At 41.3% G+C, this 18,793-nt stretch overlaps 1 protein-coding gene across 4 annotated transcripts in view; it reads right to left on the bottom strand.

Moving 5' to 3' along the window:
* The window catches only part of ctbp1 (C-terminal binding protein 1), a 228,049-nt gene that overhangs the window by 122,370 nt on the left and 86,886 nt on the right, over positions 1 to 18,793 (bottom strand). For 3 of the 4 annotated variants that reach the window (XM_033034769.1, XM_033034754.1, XM_033034757.1), the window contains one exon: positions 15,921 to 15,979. The exons of the other annotated variant lie outside the window; for it this stretch is intronic. In XM_033034769.1, the coding sequence (XP_032890660.1) occupies positions 15,921 to 15,972 (52 nt within the window). In that variant the 5' untranslated portion in view covers positions 15,973 to 15,979. Of the gene's footprint in view, positions 1 to 15,920; positions 15,980 to 18,793 lie in introns of those variants that run through there. 4 annotated transcript variants of the gene reach the window in all.

Here is an 18,793-nt window from a genome sequence, read left to right as displayed (position 1 = left end):
GATAAAGGCAGAACATACTTCGAAGTCAGAAATAAATACACTTTGGGAGATAACACTTACACTTATAATAAATACACTTTGAGGTGTCTCCTGGCCTTGTAGTGGTAGACAATGTTATTAATTTGAAGGAGCAATGAACTTGCACCCGAAAGTCTTTATAAACATCAATGATGTTGAAGGTCCTACCATTAACTGTATACCTCCCAAAATGCAACACCCCACACTTGCCCAGATTAACTGCACCTGCCATTCTCTGCTCATATCTGTAAATGATCTATATCCTGCTGTATCCTTTGACTGATCCTCACTATTTGCAAATGCAGAAATCATAAACAAATCTGAACATTTGACACAAATTCTGTTCATTTTCAGCTGATCCCTGATATGTGGAAAGACAGGTTAGGCCAGATGGTAAGGCCAGTATTTACTTCTCCTTGCAAGGTGAAAGCAGAATGGGGACATAAAAATAAATGGTCGGACTGAAACTGCCAAGCGACAGTGAGATTTTGGACTGTATGTTCACAGAACATGTTTTTGTTTTAAACTGAGAGTCCAAGCCAGAACTTAACAAGACAATGTTAGGCCACAACTATTGTACTAAATAAGTTCCGGTCACAAGACAGGAAGGATGTGAAAGCAGAGATGATTTCAGTAATTGATGCCAAGGTTGGAACATTTTAGTCACAAGGAGTGAATTGTTGGCAGAGTTGCTCTTGTCTGGAAGAAAGGAAGCTGACTGTAGACTTAATTTGGAGTATTTAATTATGAAAGCCCTGGGAAGGATCTGTTTAACTTTGCACAAGAAACTAATTAATTTAGGAGAAAGGTTAGCAGGTAACAGGTAAAAGGATTTCATGTGTACAACTAAAAAAATACTTTCATTAAAAGGTTTGTTGTGTCAGGGTATCACTGTCTCTGGTGGACACTCCATATTTTTTCTGAGTACCTGGATGAGCAAGTGGACATCAGGAACCTTTTAAACTAGATAGCTATCCAGTTCTGAAATCACTCCCCTATCCGCAGCAATCACCTTTGTCACTGCCTCAAAAAACTCCATTAAGTTAGTAAAACACGACCGGCTGCATACAAACCATGCTAACTGTACCCAAATAACCCATTCTCTTCCAAATAGGAGTAAATCTTAAAAAAATTATCTCCAATAACTTCACTACCACTGACGTAAAGCTCACCGGCCTATAAGCCCCTGAATTCTCTCTACTTTCCTTCTTTAATAAAGGAACAACATTAGTTACTCTCCAGTCCTCCAGGACCTCCACCATGGCAAAAGACACAAAGATCTTCATCAAGGCTCCACATCTCTTGCTTCTCTCAATAACCTGGGATAGATCCCATCAGGCCCTTGGGATTTATCTGCCTTAATGCTCTTCATGAGCCCCAACATCTCCTCCTTCTTAATCCCAAACTACATTTAATATTCTCCACAGATCTCTGTCCACATTCCTCTCCTTGGTGAAAAAGGATGCAAAGTACTTGTTTAGTACCTCGCTGACATTCTCAAACTCCTCCTTCTTTTTCATGGAGATAAAAAGTCGAGGTTTTCTTAAATCTGACTCACCAAAGCCATTCATGCCCCTTCAAATCGCCTGGCTTGAATTCTTTCCTCGTCTCTTTATATTCCTCAAAGGCCCTGTTTGATTTAATCCTCAATCCTTGCATGTGGCTCCTCTTTCATTTTTGACCAAAGTTACAACTTCTTTGGTCATCCAAGGTTCTCTTTCTTTGCCATCCTTATCCTTTCTCCTTACTGGCACATGCCAGTCCTGGAACTGAATCAACTGGCCTTTAATGTCAGATGTGGACTTACCCAATAACAATTGCTCCCAATTTACCCTTCTGCACCCATAACATTGTAATTTTCCTTACTTCAATTTAGTACTTCCTGCAAGGTTCAACCTTCTCCCTATTTAAAACAATATTCAAACTTAAGGAGTTGTAATCACTCTATCTCCTGCTTGCTTTTTTTTCGGGGGGTGGGGGGGGGCTTTTGTACAATCCTTTTAGAATGCTTGCACCTTTCTTATTTCTGAGCTCTACCCATATCGCCTTAGTGAACAAAACCTTCAGTATGACCTGAGTGCCACTGTGACAGACTCCCTCATTAGCAGCAGAACTCCTCACCTCTTTTCCCCATCACGTCAGAAACAATGAAATCCTAGAACATTGAGCTGCCAGTTGTGCCCTCTCACAACCACATTTACAAATTACCCACAACATCATTGGCCCAAGCACCGATCCAGGCCCTTTCATCTGCTTTCCCCACAATATTCCTTGCATTGAAATAAACACATGTCATCCCATCACCTTCACCATATTCCTTTACCTCTCCTGTCAGTCCTTCCATTGAGACTTCCTCATCCTATCCTCTACCTTCCCATTGTTCCTTCCAATTTCTGATTTACTACTCTGGTTTCCACCCCCCTCTGGTTTAAACACTCCCACATAGTTATAGCGAACCTCCCTGCAAGGATATTGGTGCGCCTCTGGTCAGATGCAATCAATCCCTCTTCAAGTACAGATCACTTCTGCCCCAGAAGAGATCCAAATGATCCAAAAATATGAAACTCCGCTCCCTGTATCAACTGCAGATCCACACATTCACCTGTCCTATCTTCCTATTTCTACTCGTGCACATGGCACTGCGCGTAACCCAGCGATTACTACCCTTGAGGATGTGCTTTTTATTCTGTTGCCCAATTACTAATATTCTCTCCGCAGGACTTCATCCCTTTTCCTACCCATGTCATTTGTACAATGACTTCCAGCTGCTCGCCCTTCCCCTTGAGAAAGTTCTGCAGCTGCTCGGAGGCAACACACCATCCTGGAGTCTTGTTTACTACCACTAAATCTCCTATTTGTCCGCCTAGCAAGTCTCTACCCGTATGGCTTTGTCTGATATTTTCCCTTCCCCACTGTGAGAATTGAGAGATTTTGCTCTGATAAAGGTGGAAGATATTTCTAAGTCAAACATGAATTCATCTTGCAGGGAAAACACGCACATGGTGATATTCCGATGTATCCCCTAACCTCGTTCATCTAAGTGATAGAAATCTCAGGTTTTGGAAGTGATGTTCAAGTAATTTGAATGGAATATTCTCCCATGCAGGTGAACAGTGTTCCATAACAATCCTGCCATTCACTTTGCAGCAATGCTTTAGTAAGCCAGAGAATTTGGCAACTTTTAAAGAGCAACAGAAGATAACTAAAAAGGCAATACAGGGAGAAAAGATGATGTACGAAGGTAAGCTAGCCAAGAATGTAAAGGAGGATCGTAAAAGCCATTTTAGGTATGTGAAGAGAAAAATATTGGTTAAGACAAATGTGGGTCCCTTGAAGACAGAAACAGGTGAATTTATAATGGGGAACAAGGAAATGGCAGACGAGTTGAACAGGTACTTTGGATCTGCCTTCACCAAGGAAGACACAAACAATCTTATAGATGTACTAGTGGCCAGAGGACCTAGGGTGATGGAGGAACTGAAAGAAATTCACATCGGGCAGGAAATGGTGTTGGGTAGACTGATGGGACTGAAGGCTGATAAATCTCCAGGGCCTGATGGTCTGCATCCAGGGTACTTATGGGAGTGGCTCTAGAAATCATGGAGGCATTGGTGATCATTTTCCAATGTTCTTTAGATTCAGGGTCAGTTCCTGTGGATTGGAGGGTAGCTAATGTTATCCCACTTTTTAAGGAGGGAGAGAGAAAGGGAATTATAGACGTTAGCCTGACATCAGTGGTGGGGAAGATGCTGGAGTCATTTATGAAATAGCGGCACATTTGGATAGCAGTAACAGGATTGGTCCGAGGTAGCATGGATTTACGAAGGGGAAATCACGCTTGCTTGACTAATCTACTAGAAATTTTTGAGGATGTAACTAGGAAAATGGACAAGGAAGAGCCAGTGGATGTAGCGTACCTGGACTTTCAGAAATACTTTGATAAGGTCCCACATAGGAGATTAGTGGGCAAAATTAGAGCACATGGCATTGGGGGGGGGGGGGGGGGGGGGGGGGGGGGGGGGGGGGGGGGAGGGGGGGTAGGGTACTGACATGGATAGAAAATTGTTTGGCAGACAAGAAATAAAGAGTAGGGAATAACGAGTCCCTTTCAGAATGGCAGGCAGTGACTACTGGGGCACCACAAGGCTCGGTGCTGGGACAGCGCCTATTTACAATATACATTAATGATTTAGTACTAAAATGGAGTAAGGAAGACTACAATGTTATTAGGCAGGAGCTCAGAAGGGTAAATGGGGAGCAATTGTTATTGGGTTTGTCCAAACCTGACATTAAAGGCCAGTTGATTCAATTTCTAGACTGGCATGTGCCAGTAATAGAAAGGATAAGGATGGCAAAGGAAAGCCCTAGTGAGACCACACCTGGAGTATTGTGTGCAGTTTTGGTCTCCAAATTTGAGGAGGGACATTTTTGCTATTGAGGGAGTGCAGTGCAGGTTCACCAGGTTAATTCCCAGGAATGGCGGGACAGTCAGATGTTAAAAAATGGGATTGGACACGCTAGAGGCAGGAAACATGTTCCCAGTGTTGGGGGAGTGCAGAACCAGTGGCCACAGTTTAAGAATAAGGGGTAGGCCATTTAGAACAGAGATGAGGAAAAACTTTTTCACCCAGAGTTGTGAATCTGTGGAATTCTCAGAAGGCAGTGGAGGCAGATTATCTGGATGCTTTCAAGAGAGAGTTAGATAGAGCTCTTAAAGATAGCAGAGTCAAGGGATATGGGGAGAAGGCAGGAACGGGGTACTAATTGTGGATGATCAGCCATGATCACAGTGAATGGTGGTGCTGGCTCGAAGGGCTGAATTGCCGACATCTGCACCTATTGTCCATTGTCTATTACTGCAGTTTTTCCCCAGCCTCTGTTTTGTTGTCAGTGCCATTATATTTATTTAAAGTTAAACTTTCTTGTCAAATGGTTTTCATAATGGCACTATTCCTTTAATATAATATACCATGCAAATATCTTGCCCCTATAACAGGAACTATACCATTTGAAGGTACACAAAATTGCTGGGGAAACTCAGCGGGTGCAGCAGCATCTATGGAGCGAAGGAAATAGGCGACGTTTCGGGCCGAAACCCTTCTTCAGACTCATACCATTTGACATGTTTTCAGTAGGACAATGGCAACTTTGGAAAAATAGGTGCCTGAAATTGAAATAGTCATCGAACAAAATCAGCTGAAGATATGGATACACACACAAAAATAAGCTCTAAAGTAATGTGCAGAATGGTCTCCTGTGCTATAATGGTTCTATCATTATATGTCAAGGGCAAGCTTAAAATTTCAACTGATTCCAATAATTTATAACAATCAAGATGTGCTTACTGAATAGACACTAATCGCTGGAGTAACTCAGCTGGTCAGGCAGCATCTCTGAAATCATGGATCGGTGACATTTCGGGTGGGAAGTTTCCTGACCCGAAACATCACTTCATCTATGTTCTCCAGAGATGCTGCTTGACCCGCTGAGTTACTCCAGCACTTCATGCCCTTTTATTTAAACCAGCATCAGCAGTTCTTTGTTTTGTGCTTAATGAGAACCTGCATTCGATGAAGGTCATTTTTAAATTATTCTTTGGTGCAAAATACATCATCTTCAGAAATAGGTTACCTCATGAATCTCTAGAGTATCTATTTGGAAGCATTATTATCAAGATCATGGAAAAAATAGCTCTGCATCTTCTCACACAGAAAATAAAAAACAATGTTTAACATTCCAGCAGCTGAGGTCATCCAGTAATTATTCAGGGTCTGTGAAGGCCAGCATTAGTGTGAGCAATGCCGCAAGCTATTTGACTGCCAGAAGAAATTGTTGATTGACTTCAAGCATTTGACTCTGATGAACAGGAAGAAATGCAAAGCCACTGTTGGTCACTTAGCTGTGGAGAATCAGCGGGAGAAAAATCAAAAAGGTCTCATACTTTTGTGGCGATCGTTTTAAATAACTAGTTTGCAGAAGGAACAAGGCATGGAAGTTCAAACACAGTTCAATGAATGATTTTATTGGATCTGTACCAGCTTGCTCCTTCTGAAATCAGACATAAACCAGTTTGAGCTTGTTACCCCACCCTACAGAGATTAAGGATACATTGACATCAGAGTCGAATACGGGGAAAATAGGGCAAGGTGGAGGAGGGGGCAGAACAATTAATGATCAGAGATGCAAAGATGTAACCGCTGAAGGCTTAGAAAACATAGAAAATCAGGTGCAGGAGTAGGCCATTCCGCCCTTCGTGCCAGCACCACCATTCAATATGATCATGGTTGATCATCTAAAATCCCGTTGCTGCTTTTTCACCATATCCCTTGATTCCGTTAGCCCCAAGAGCTAAATCTAATTCTATCTTGAAAACATTCAGTGAATTGGCCTCCACTGCCTTCTGTGGCAGAGAATTCCACAGATTCACAACTCTCTGGGTGAAAAGGTTTTTCCTCATCTCTGTCCTAAATTCTTAAACTGTGGCACTTGGTTCTGAGCTCCCCCAACATCGGGAACATTTTTCCTGCATCTAGCCTGTCCAGACCTGTAAGAATTTTCTATAAGATAACCTCTCATCCTTCTAAATTCCAGTGAATACAAGCCCAGTCGACCCATTCTTTCATTATATGTCCGTTCCGCCATCCCGGGAATTAACCTGGTGAACCTACACTGCACTCCCTCAATAGTAATAATGTCCTTCCTCAAATTAGGAGACCAAAATTGCACACAATACTCCAGGTGTGGTCTCACCAGGGCCTGTACAACAGCAGTAGGACCTCCATGCTCCTAAACTCAAATCCTCTTTCAATGAAGGCCAACATGCCATTAGCTTTCTTCACTGCCTGCAGTACCTGCACACTAACTTTCAGTAACTGATGTACAAGCACACCCAGGTCTTGTTGCACCTCCCCTTTTCCTAATCTGTTAATCTGCCTTCCCATTCTTGCCACCAAAGTGGATAACCTTACACTTATCCACATTATACTGCACCTGCCATGCATCTGCCCACTCACCCATCCTATCCACCTCGCAGCTCACACTGCCACCCAGCTTTGTGCCATCCGCAAACTTCATTTAAATTTAGGAACGAGTCAAAGATGACGTGTAGGATGGAAGATCGGAGAGATGAGCAGAGCCCAGCTCGGAGACACGCAGAGTTGAATGTTTTACATTTGAATAATGGTATTTATAATGTGTTTATAAGATTCCTCATAGTTTTTTGGTTTATTTGTGAAGGATGAATATAGTCATTTAGAAAAATAAAATTAAGCCCTTTTATTAACTTGTTCAAACAGTATTGTTCTTTTTTTATAAACAAAGCATTCTGTTAAACTCACAAAAATTACTGGTGTATTACGAGTATATCTTAAACTCGTGGACAATATGGATCAAGTGGCAAGGCGGCAAAGCAATGATGGGTGGAATTTGATGCTGGTAGTCTGAGCTTCTGCATTTGGGGAGGTGATTTCAGGACCAGTCCAAGTACTTGCCTTCAAGACACTTGCCTTCATTAACTGGGACACAGAATACAAGAGCAAGAAGAATATTGTACAACTTCATAAAGCATTGGTTCGGCCACAGCTGGAATACCGATCGCCATACTATAGGAAGCATGTGATAGCACTGGAGAGGATACAGTGGAGATTCACCAGGAAGCTTCTTGGAATCGAGCAATTCAGTTATGAGCAAAGATTGGGGAGGCAAGTTTTGTTTAATAAGGAGACTGAGGGATGGCGGTGGGGGAGACCTATAAACAATAAGGGCTTAAGATAGGGTGGATAATAAGAAACTAGTCCTGATAGCACAGTGGCGCAGCACCAGGGACCTGGGTTTGATCCTGACCTCAGGTGCTGTCCGTGTGGAGTTTGCACGTTTTCCGTGACAGCTTGCGTTTCCTCCGGGTGTTCTGGTTTCCTCTAACACCCCAAGGACATGTGAGCTTGTAGGTTAATTGGCATCTGTAAATTGCCCCCAGCACATGCAAAGGAGAACATAGAACTAGTGAAAAACATGTGATCAATGGTCCACGTGGACTCAATGGGCCAAAGGGATTGTTTATATTGTTGCATCTCTAAGCTAAACTAAATTTCAGAGAACTTTCCTATTGTAAAATAACGTGGGCTGTGCAGTGCATCAGCATGCAAAAAAAAAAATGGTACTGTGGAAAAATACCATAATGGATGGAATAGGTCAAGCAGCAGTGGAAATAGAGAAGCTTGTACAAACTGCATTTTCTTCACTCCAGAATGACAAATGCTTGAGGAAATTCCCGAATATCAAATTTTAAAATGTTATTCAGTTACACTGTTGATTTTGGACCATAAACAATATGGAATATAAGCTAACCATAATTTTTATATATGGGAAATAAGGCCTGGAAAGTGTAAAGACCATTTAAACAATGGAAACTCGACCGTTGACTCGGCTCTCAACTGCACACTGCAAGCACCCGCAGTAAGCAATGAAAGACGGATAACCAGCACCAGAACTAACTTTGGGATAAAATTTAGTCAGAACACAAAGTCTACTGCTTTTCTTTGAAACAGTTCCATTTAATCCTTACTTTTATTTAATTCATTTCTGGAATGTAGGCGTTACTGGAAAGAAATGCATTTATTGCCCACACCTGAGTCAACTTGAGAGAGAAGAAAGGATCTCAACATGAAATGGCTCAATTAAATACCATTTGACTCATATTTTCCTTGTCAGCATTATTTTATTATAATGCATTTGTTGGATGTGATGCTGAGAAGCAAATGTTGTTTCGGAAACCATCTGTAGGAGATGAATGCATAAAAAACAAATCTTGAAATCTAGTACGTTTCATGCACTTGATACTGTAAAATCTTTTTCAAGTCAGTTGTGATTAACAACTTTAGTGCATCAAACGTACTAGATTTCAAGAAAAAATGTAAACATTTTATGCGTTCATCTCCTACTGATGGCTTCCAAACAACATTCAGTTCTCAGCATAACATCCAACAAATAACAAAATAATACCTACACGGAAAATTGGAGTCAAATATTCCAATGAAAACAGCCACCCACATAATCTCCTCTTTATACAGAATAATTTGAGATGCTTGACATAGAAACACCATTGGAAACAGATAATTTTGCACAGACAAATAGTAACAGCAGTAAATATCCACTTATAGAAACTTGTAAAGTGATACGCATTAACTTCAGATATTTCCTAATGTCATTAATCCTAATCATTGACACAAATTCTGAATGCAATACAATAGGCAATACATTTTTTAAGATAGCTAATACTCTGCATTGATAAGACCCTTGGAAACTGAAACCTAACTGGACCAGATTGCTCTTCTGCAAAGTTTTTAATTACTCACTGTGAATTCAAACAGACACCAGATGTTACTGACAAAACTGTATTCAGGTTACTGTATAAACAATTTGGTTCATAAGCTGCAAGACAAACAGTAGTTGCCAAAATAAGTCTTTTCCCTCTCAATAAATTTGACGTCATAAGAACATCCCAAAAGATACATCATACATCATTATGTCCAATCTCAAAAATTGAAGGGAGAAATATTATTGCTGTCTTCCCTTCATCTCACTGCCATCACAATTTAGTTTTCTTAGTCAATGGCTATTAACGTCAATCTGATCTTGTTTTGCTATGTGTAATGCTGTGGTTTTACTATGGTTACATGCATTATGATAATAATCTATGTCTTCTCAATCAAAATAAACATTAGAGTAGATGTTAACTTGTTGCAGTCTTCTGCTGAAAAACTGGCTTGGTAACTTAACTTACAACATAGGAAAATGTCACCTCAATTTTAATTTTATCAACACGACAATAAGGCACCAAAGGGATGCTAACACTCAAGCAAGCTTGAGATGAGGGATACCTAACACTATCTTGTGAGGACTGAAGGCATACTTCAGAAGGATAATTAAATAATTGTCCCAAATCATTTTCTATCCGATCCTTTTCTGACAGCTATCCAAACTTAGGCCCAAATTAAAATCAGTCTAAATTTAATGAGGAATCCTCACAGCATATTTTTAAAAGGTCATTGACAACTTTAGATGAATGGCAAACATGATCAGAAGAGTTGCAAAAAAAGGGGAAAAAAGCACAATACTGGTGAAAATTGGGAAGAACTGCAAGATAGATTTTAAACGCTTGTCCATTACATTTCCAGCAGGAACAAACTCCACTGATATTTGACAAAGATATGTTTGTAGAGTTATAAGGTCATACAGCAAGGACACAGGCCCTTCGACCTAACCTGTCCATGCTGACCACGATGCCTACACTGCATGCATTTGGCCCATATACCTCTAAAACGTTCCTATCCATGTACCCGTCCAAACATCTTTTAAATGTTCACTTCAAAGTTTACAATAAATCACATCCAATATTTCCATGAATACTACGTAGTATGGCAAGTTTAGAATTGTCCTCAGATTCACGTGCAAAGTTTTTGTTAAAATTTACTGCATAACAATTAGTGCTTGTGAGAGGAAAAACTAGCAATGATATTAATACAGACATTAGATGCAGATACCATGAGCAGATGGCTTCAGGGAAATTGACACCAAAGTAATATTAGAGGGATGATCTGATACTATACTCCATTTACAAGCTGAACCTCTTCCTGTTTACAAATGCATAACCAAGTGACATTATAAAAAATACTGCAGTACAAAAGCTATAAACAATTGTACATTTTAACTAGATACTGCAGTTTAGCAGTGACAGGTATAGACTATTGAAGAGGACATAATCCCAAGGATATAATTTGCAATGGTAAAGTGGAACAATTTACTTTTATGAAAATATTTGAGATTTTAAAGTTTGATTGTCCAAAATGCAAGTGTCATCAAATTACAAGAGATCCGTTAATGAAACTCTTTCTTCTTTCCATCTCCCCACACATAATCTAAGAAGGTAGTTTTCAAACACAGCCCCAAACAATCACAAAAACTCAATATTAAAGTAGATTTTAATAAAGCTGGCCTGAAGCTTAGAAAACTATTTTCACCAATTTAATTTTTAGTTTTACTTTTAGAGATACAGCGTGGAAACAGTCCCTTCGGCCCACTGAGTCCGTGCCGACCAGCGATCCCCGCACATTAACACTACCCGACATGCAAGGAACAATGCACAATTATACTAAGCCAATTAACCTACGAGCCTGTACGTCTTTGGAGTGCGGGGGGAAACCGAAAATCTCGGTGAAAACCCACGCGGTCACGGGGAGAATGTACAAACTCCGTACAGACAACACCCGTAGTCGGGTCAAACCTCGGTCTCTGGCTCTGCAAGCACTGTAAGGCAGCAACTCTACCGCTGTGCCACCATGCTTTAAATAATTTGAACCACATGGCTGGTTTTTACATCCGTTATTTATTATAAAAGTTTGTGATATTTCAGCATACTGCTCGAAGGCTCTTCCAAGGCTCAAAAGGAACCATTTCTGGCATCTCCACCCCATGCATTTTCTTTCTATGTCTATCCCTGAATAATGCTATGCCTCATTGACTTGCAAGCTTACACTCTTAGCTGGAGGTCAGATTGCTGTGGATTTGAGTACCACAACTATGTTTAACATGATAATTAAGGTCAGCAATGCAATGCAGCATCAGAGAGCTCTGCATTACCCGCAGAAATGGAATGTCATGCAAAGTTCCTGCCCAATTGTTCCAATTGTAAACAATAAGGTGGCACTTCTTAAAACATTTAAAAGTTAGTCCAAAACAATTCAGAAAAAGCATACATATTAAGATGGTTGCCATGCTGTGAAAAGAGATATGGAGAGAACTTTCAGCAGGGCCCAAAAAATCCAGCATTTTCAAAAAAATAACAAGGGATGAGTTTATAGGGAAAAAATCCACAATGTGAGGCACTGCAGTAAATCATGGGACAAAGATGTACAGAGAAAAAGACAAACCCAAAAGAACATGAAGATCTGGGAGGGGGCAGTTTGTGGGGCAAAAGAGATTGCAGGGATCAAGGTTTAAAGAGATGATAAAGGGCTTGGCCATTAGGAACTGGGAGGTGAAAAACAAGAGGTTGGGCGGTTAAACCATGGAACGGCTGATTTTGGAGGTCACTATTATATACTTGAATATTTCTACAGCAAATGACCCAAGACATGAGCAGATGTTAGAGATTGAATCAGTAGTTCTTTGTGAAGAGAACATGGAACAGTACAGCACAAGAACAGCCCTGTAGCCCACAATGTTTTTTGCCGAACATAATGCCAAGATAAACTAATCTCCTCCCGCCTGCATGCGATCCCTCCATTTCCTGCATATTCTTGTGCTAATCTTAAATGTCACTATCATATATCCGTCCACCACCACCCCTGGCAACATGATATAAAATAGCAACTAGGGTCAAAATGATTCGGAGCCTGCAAGGTAATGGACCAGACTTTGTGGCATGTTACTTATTTTGGCATTTCGTCTAAAAGTATTAAATGGATGAAACTGTCACTTGTCTATACCTGGATCACAGTGACTTCAAGCCTTGTGTCCGAAGAGAATATGGAGAAGTTTAGATCGATGTGGATATTTTCATCAAAATAAAGAAAAGCATGAGGATGAAGGTGCTGTTGTTTGGACTCAGGTGGTGGTAAAGATGAGATGATTTAATGGGTATATTCCAGCTATGATCAGATTCATCTTTCCTAATCTGGACTAAGTTCAGAAGAAATGTCTTCAAGCAAAGGATGGCAAATGTTAAGAATTCTCTTTCAAAGACAATGATGGAAGCTTGGTCTTTGCAAACACAGTGTGAAGAAGGTGAATGGTGAATTCAGAGACAAGAACAGCTGGTTCCCCACTGATATCCTGAAGTCAGATATCCGTGGGAAAGAAGCGGTTCTTAAGTCTGGATGTCCAGGCTTTCAAGCTCCTGTATCTTCTTCCAGAAGGTAAAAGCGGATAAGAGCGGTGGCCAGGGTGATTAGATTAGGTTAGCATATTGTCACACACACTGGGAAGAAATAAAATGTCTTGTTCACAGAAAGTTCACAGAGTAAACAATACACATACAGTATACATACATACATACATACATACATCTCAAGAGTCAAGAGTGTTTTATTGTCATATGTCCCAGATAGAACAATGACATTCTTACTTGCTGCAGCACAACAGAATATGTAAACACAGTACACTATAAACAATATAATAACCGAGAGGAAAAAGTTCAGTGTGTGTATATATACACACATACTCACAAATACACACATATATATCCACACACACACACACACACACACAAATGTACACATACATACACAAAAAATCACAATAATAGTGCAATAATAATAATAGTCTCTGTAGTTCCGAGCTTATTTGAGGTTGCAGTGTTTAATAGCCGAATGGCTGTAGGGAAGAAGCTGTTCCTGAACCTGGACGTCACAGTTTTCAGGTTCCTGTACCTTCCCGATGGCAGGGGGGAAATGAGTGCATGGCCAGGGTGGTGTGGGTCTCTGATTATGCTGGCTGCCTTTTTGAAGCAGTGATTCTGGTAAATCCCTTTGATGGTGGGGAGGTCAGAGTCAGTGATGGACTGGGCAGTGGTCACAACTTTATTCAATCTTCTTCGCTCTTGGGCATTCAAGTTGCCAAACCAGGCCACGATGCAACCAGTCAGTATGCTCTCTATTGTGCACCTATAGAAGTTCAAAAGAATCCTCTCTGACATACCGAATCTCCGTAATCTTCTCAGGAAGTAAAGTTGTTGATGCGCTTTCTTTATAATTGCATCAGTGTGCTAGGTCCAGGAAATATCTTCGGAAATATGGGGCCCAGGAATTTGAAGTTTTTGACTCTCTCCACCATTGTTTATATAAACAGGATTGTGGGTCCTCATCCTTCCTCTTCCAAAGTCCACAATCAGTTCCTTGGTTTTACTGATATTGAGAGCCAGGTTGTTGTGCTGGCACCATTTGGTCAATCGGTCGATCTCACTTCTATACTCGGACTCATCACCATCTCCAACAACGGAGGTGTCATCGGCAAACTTGAAGATGGAGTTCGCACTATGACCGGCTACACAGTCATGAGCATAGAGTGAGTAGAGCAGGGGGCTGAGCACGCTGCCTTGAGGTGCTCCCGTACTGATTGTTATTGAGGAAGAAGTGTTTCTGCCTATTCAAACAGACTGTGGTCTATTGATGAGGAAGTCGAGGATCCAATTGCAGAGGGATGCACAGAGACCCAGTTCCACGAGCTTGGTAACCAGCATGGAGGGGATTATGGTATTGAACGCTGAGCTGTAGTCTATAAACAACAGCCTGAGATATGAGTTTTTCTCTCTCCAGAGATGCTGCCTGCCCCGGTGAGTTTCTCCAGCATTCTGCGTCCATCTTCAGCATACATACAGTGATGATAAATACAGAATTAATGCACTATAGAAAGTATTTCAATGGAATGCATATATGGGCTGGTATTGAACTGCGCTTAACTGCCTGAATCTGTAGAGTGTGACCAAGGCCCAGTCCATCCTCACGGTGCGTAACATCTGGAAGACTAGAAATATTTTCACGGGTGCCTGCCACTATGGCCATTCCCATTTCTCTCTTTTACTTTCTGGGATTTGAGACAGGAACTTGAAAGTTCAGACATTCAGAAATTCAAGAAATGCGTAGTCCCCACAGAAATCCGACTGCCTTACAAATCACCTCTTTCACACACCCTTCCCAGAGGTGCTGCCTCATAGTCTTACGCTTAACTCTATTGTTCGCTTATTCTATTGTACTTGAATATTCTTAAAATTTGAAGAATTACTCTCAACTCTAGCTCATTTGATTTTTTCATCATAGTTCATTCATATTTTTTACTCTACTTCAGACTGCAAGTCATTTTTTGCACCACTGTGCTGTTTCGCATTCATTGTCTGTATTGTACTTGTGTTTACTACTTACTCTGTCTGCTTAATGTCAACTAGAAATTTCATTGCACCCTTGTCTCTATGACAAATTAATCTGAATGTGTAGCTCGTTAACCAATTGCAAATCCAGCTAAAAATATCGCGGCCCAAAAAAAGATTATTTTGCTGATATTCAGTGTTGTTGAACATAGAACAGGACAGCACAGGAACAGATCCTTCCACCGATGATGTCTATGTTGACCATGATGCCAATTTAAACTGTACATCGACCAGCAGGTGATCGATATGCCTCAATTCCTTGCCTAAACATGTGTCCGACAAAAAGCTACTTAAAATGTCGCTGTAGTATTTGCACCCACCACAAGCATGTTCCTGGCACCCACCGCATGGTGTTAAAAACTTGCCACTAGCAAAAAAACTGACAATCTACCTTTTAATCATTTTATATCACTCCACCGCTCCAGAGAGAAAATCCAAGTTGGTACAACCTCTCCTTATAGCTAACATTCTCTGAAATCCAAGAAACATCCTGATGAACCTTTTCTGCACCTTCTCCAAAACATCCCTATTCTTCCATCAATGCAGCAACCAGAATAGTATTGTATAATATTTGCCTTGTAACAATGTTATGATCTGTCAAATCTGAAACCAAAAATGTAAATACACAATATACTTGAAAAGTTCACGATCTATCCAAACCGTCGTTTTAAATATGCCATTATGCTGACAATATAATGTTAAGACATTTTATCATTCACAGAATTCTATTTACTTATTTTAACAAGATTCAGATTTTTAACTAATTAGCCTTAATGAGAAATAGCATAAAACCATCTAAATTCTGCATTAATGTACATTTTTCAGTGTATGCTGAAAGACACCAATATAAATTCACCACAAAAATTAAAATGTCTTAAAATGTATCCAACATTCATTTTTCACTTGCATATCAATCAAGGGGATAGCATTTATCCACAGTAGCATTAACATAATAAAAGAGACGTTAGCTCATGAGACATACTTAAACTCTCCAGGCCGCTGCTCCACTTGGTTTCTCGATGCATATCCATCATCTTCACTCTATTTTCAAAGCAAGAATAAAAACAAATACTAACAAAATGCGATAAACACTCGTTTCATATTTCGACCAATTTTAGAAGAGAAGCACAACCCCGATAAATCCCATCTCCTTGCACAATGGCAGAACAATTGGATGCTATTGATGCACAGAATCTCTTGCCCAGAATAGGGGAATCGAGGATTCAAGGTGAAGGGGATAAGGGGAAAGGAATCTGTGATGTAGCTTTTTCACACAAAGGGTGGTGGGATGTATGGAACAAGCTGCCAGAGGAGGTAGTTAAGGCTGGGATTATCCCAACATTTAAGAAACAGTTAGACCGGTACATGGATTGAACAGGTTTGGAGGGATGTGGACCAAGCACAGGCAGGTGGGACCAGTGTAGCTGGGACATGTTGGCCGGTGTGGGCAAGTTGGGCCGAAGGGCCTGTTCCCACACTGTATCACTCGAATGGCCTCCTCCTGCACCCATTTTCTATGTTTCTATGACTCTATGACTCTATGACTTTATGTGTGGTAAAGCAAGTGTTTGGGAAAACCAAATTATCTAATTTCAAGTCAAATATTACTGCTGTTAAACGATTTCAGTGATCATGCGTAAATGGGTTTTGAACATTATTTCCAAAACAATTAGATGCAGTCGAGGGAATTTTTGGAATGCATTTTCCCAACTTTTGGTATTGTTAATCTGTAACAGATGAATGAAGTTAAAAGAACAATTCTCCCCAATTATTTATAATTTTACACCAAACCCTTGCCTGTAATTAAAAGCAAATGACAATCTTTTTTTGCACAAGCCACAATGTTAACGACCACATGCTCAGATTGGAGTAATTATTAGGTAGACAAAAGTGCTGGAGAAACTCAGCGGGTGCAGCAGCATCTATGGAGCGAAGGAAATAGGCAACGTTTCGTCTGAAGAAGGGTTTCGGCCCGAAACGTTGCCTATTTCCTTTGCTCCATAGATGCTGCTGCACCTGCTGAGTTTCTCCAGCACTTTTGTCTATCTTCGATTTTCCAGCATCTGAAGTTCTTTCTTAAACACTTGGAGTAATTATTACAAGTTCTTTATACCAAATGCGGTTATTGCAAAGGAAAGCTTACACCTGATGACCAAAATTGATGTGCATTCCCAGTCTTTACTCAGCTTAATGCATGCCACCACTCGCACCAAAATACTGCCCGATATCAAACTGCAGCAGCTATTAAAAGTTTTAATATGATTAATATTAAAATACTCTTACTTGCTGGATTATTTGGATATATGTGTCGGCGGGGCTGTGGCTGTGTTCAAGGTCTTGAGACGGAGGGGTACCCAGGGGAAGCGTTCTGGAGCACTCGCCCGACTCTGGAGACAAGGATTACGCCCGCCGCCCCTGAGTATAGGGAGGTTTCACGGCATTCGGGTCACGACCCATGGCCCGTACTGTTGCCACGCTATGGAGAACAGCAGCTAAAGTGCTTGGCGAACAAATCGGAATTGAAAATATTGGGAATTATCGCGTTTGCTCACCGCATTTCATCAACAGTACGGCATTATTTGTGTTTTTTCTTGATTCCTTTGGTATCTAAAAAGTCTCAGAAGTGATAAATCTGGCTGTAAATTTTTCTTCAGATGCATTATACTACAATCAAGAACGTATCGCTCTTTTCCCCGTGAGGCTCTGGGACTCTCTGATCATTGATTAGTTCACCTTATTCCGACCTACAGGCAGAAGCTAAAACCTGCTAAGCTTATGGTCAGAACAATGAAAAAGTGGACAAGCGAGGGCATTGATACCTACAATCCTGCTTTGACTGCACTGATTGGAATGTGGTCAGGGAAGCAACCACAAACCTCGATGAATATACCGTGACATCATATGTCAGCTTTTGTGAGGACAGTTGCATTCCCACTGGGACCTGGATCAGTTCAACAATGACACGCCTTGGTTTGCAGCAGGACAGACAGCTCTGTCAGTCTAAAGATGAGGCCTACAGGAGCGGGGGATGCAGATCTCAACAGGCAGGCCAAGTACATGCTGAGAAGAGGAATCACAGCTGCCAAGGATAGGTACTCTGAGAAGTTGAGGAGCAAGTTCTCAGCTAATGACTCATCTTCAGTGTGGAAGAAATCATCAGCTACAAGAACCACCCCCCCCCCCCCCCCCCCCCCCCCCCGCTCCTTGGGCAATCATTAGCTGACCAACGACCTCGTCCACTACCCACTCCCTCCTTGCTGCCCAACATCAGTCTGCCCACTTCTCCATCACTAACAATAGAAACTGAGGAGGTGGAAAAGTTATTCAGGAGACAGAAAAGCTGGAAATCTCCAGGACTGGACAATGTTTCCCCCTCTACCCTCAAGCTCTGTGCCGAACAACTGGCACCAGTCAACACAGACATTTTCTATCAGTCATTGCAAACCTGCACTGTCCCTGCCTGCTTCAAAGTCTCCACTATTGTTCCCGTACCCCAAAAGCCAAGGATTACTGGTCTTAATGACTACAGGCCTGTCACACTGACCTCTGTAATCATGAAGATCCTTGGAGTTGTGCTGGCCCACCTGAAAAATTATCACAAACCCCCTGCTGGACCCCCTGTAGTTTGTATACCGGGCCAATAGATCAGTGGACGATGCAGTCAACCTAGGCCTGCATTTCATCCTCCAGCACCTAGACTGCCAGGGGACCTATGCAAGGATTTTGTTTGTGGATTTTAGCTCTGCATTCAATGCCATTGTGCCAGAGCTACTACACTCCAAACTCTCCCAGTTGACTGTGCCTGAACCCCTCTGTCAGTGGATAACCAACTTCCTGACAGACAGGAAGCAGCAT

The sequence above is a fragment of the Amblyraja radiata genome, chromosome 1 (assembly GCF_010909765.2).
Source record: "Amblyraja radiata isolate CabotCenter1 chromosome 1, sAmbRad1.1.pri, whole genome shotgun sequence".
In the NCBI taxonomy this organism is placed as follows: Eukaryota; Metazoa; Chordata; class Chondrichthyes; order Rajiformes; family Rajidae; genus Amblyraja; species Amblyraja radiata.
This window is presented reverse-complemented; position numbering and strand designations above follow the sequence as displayed.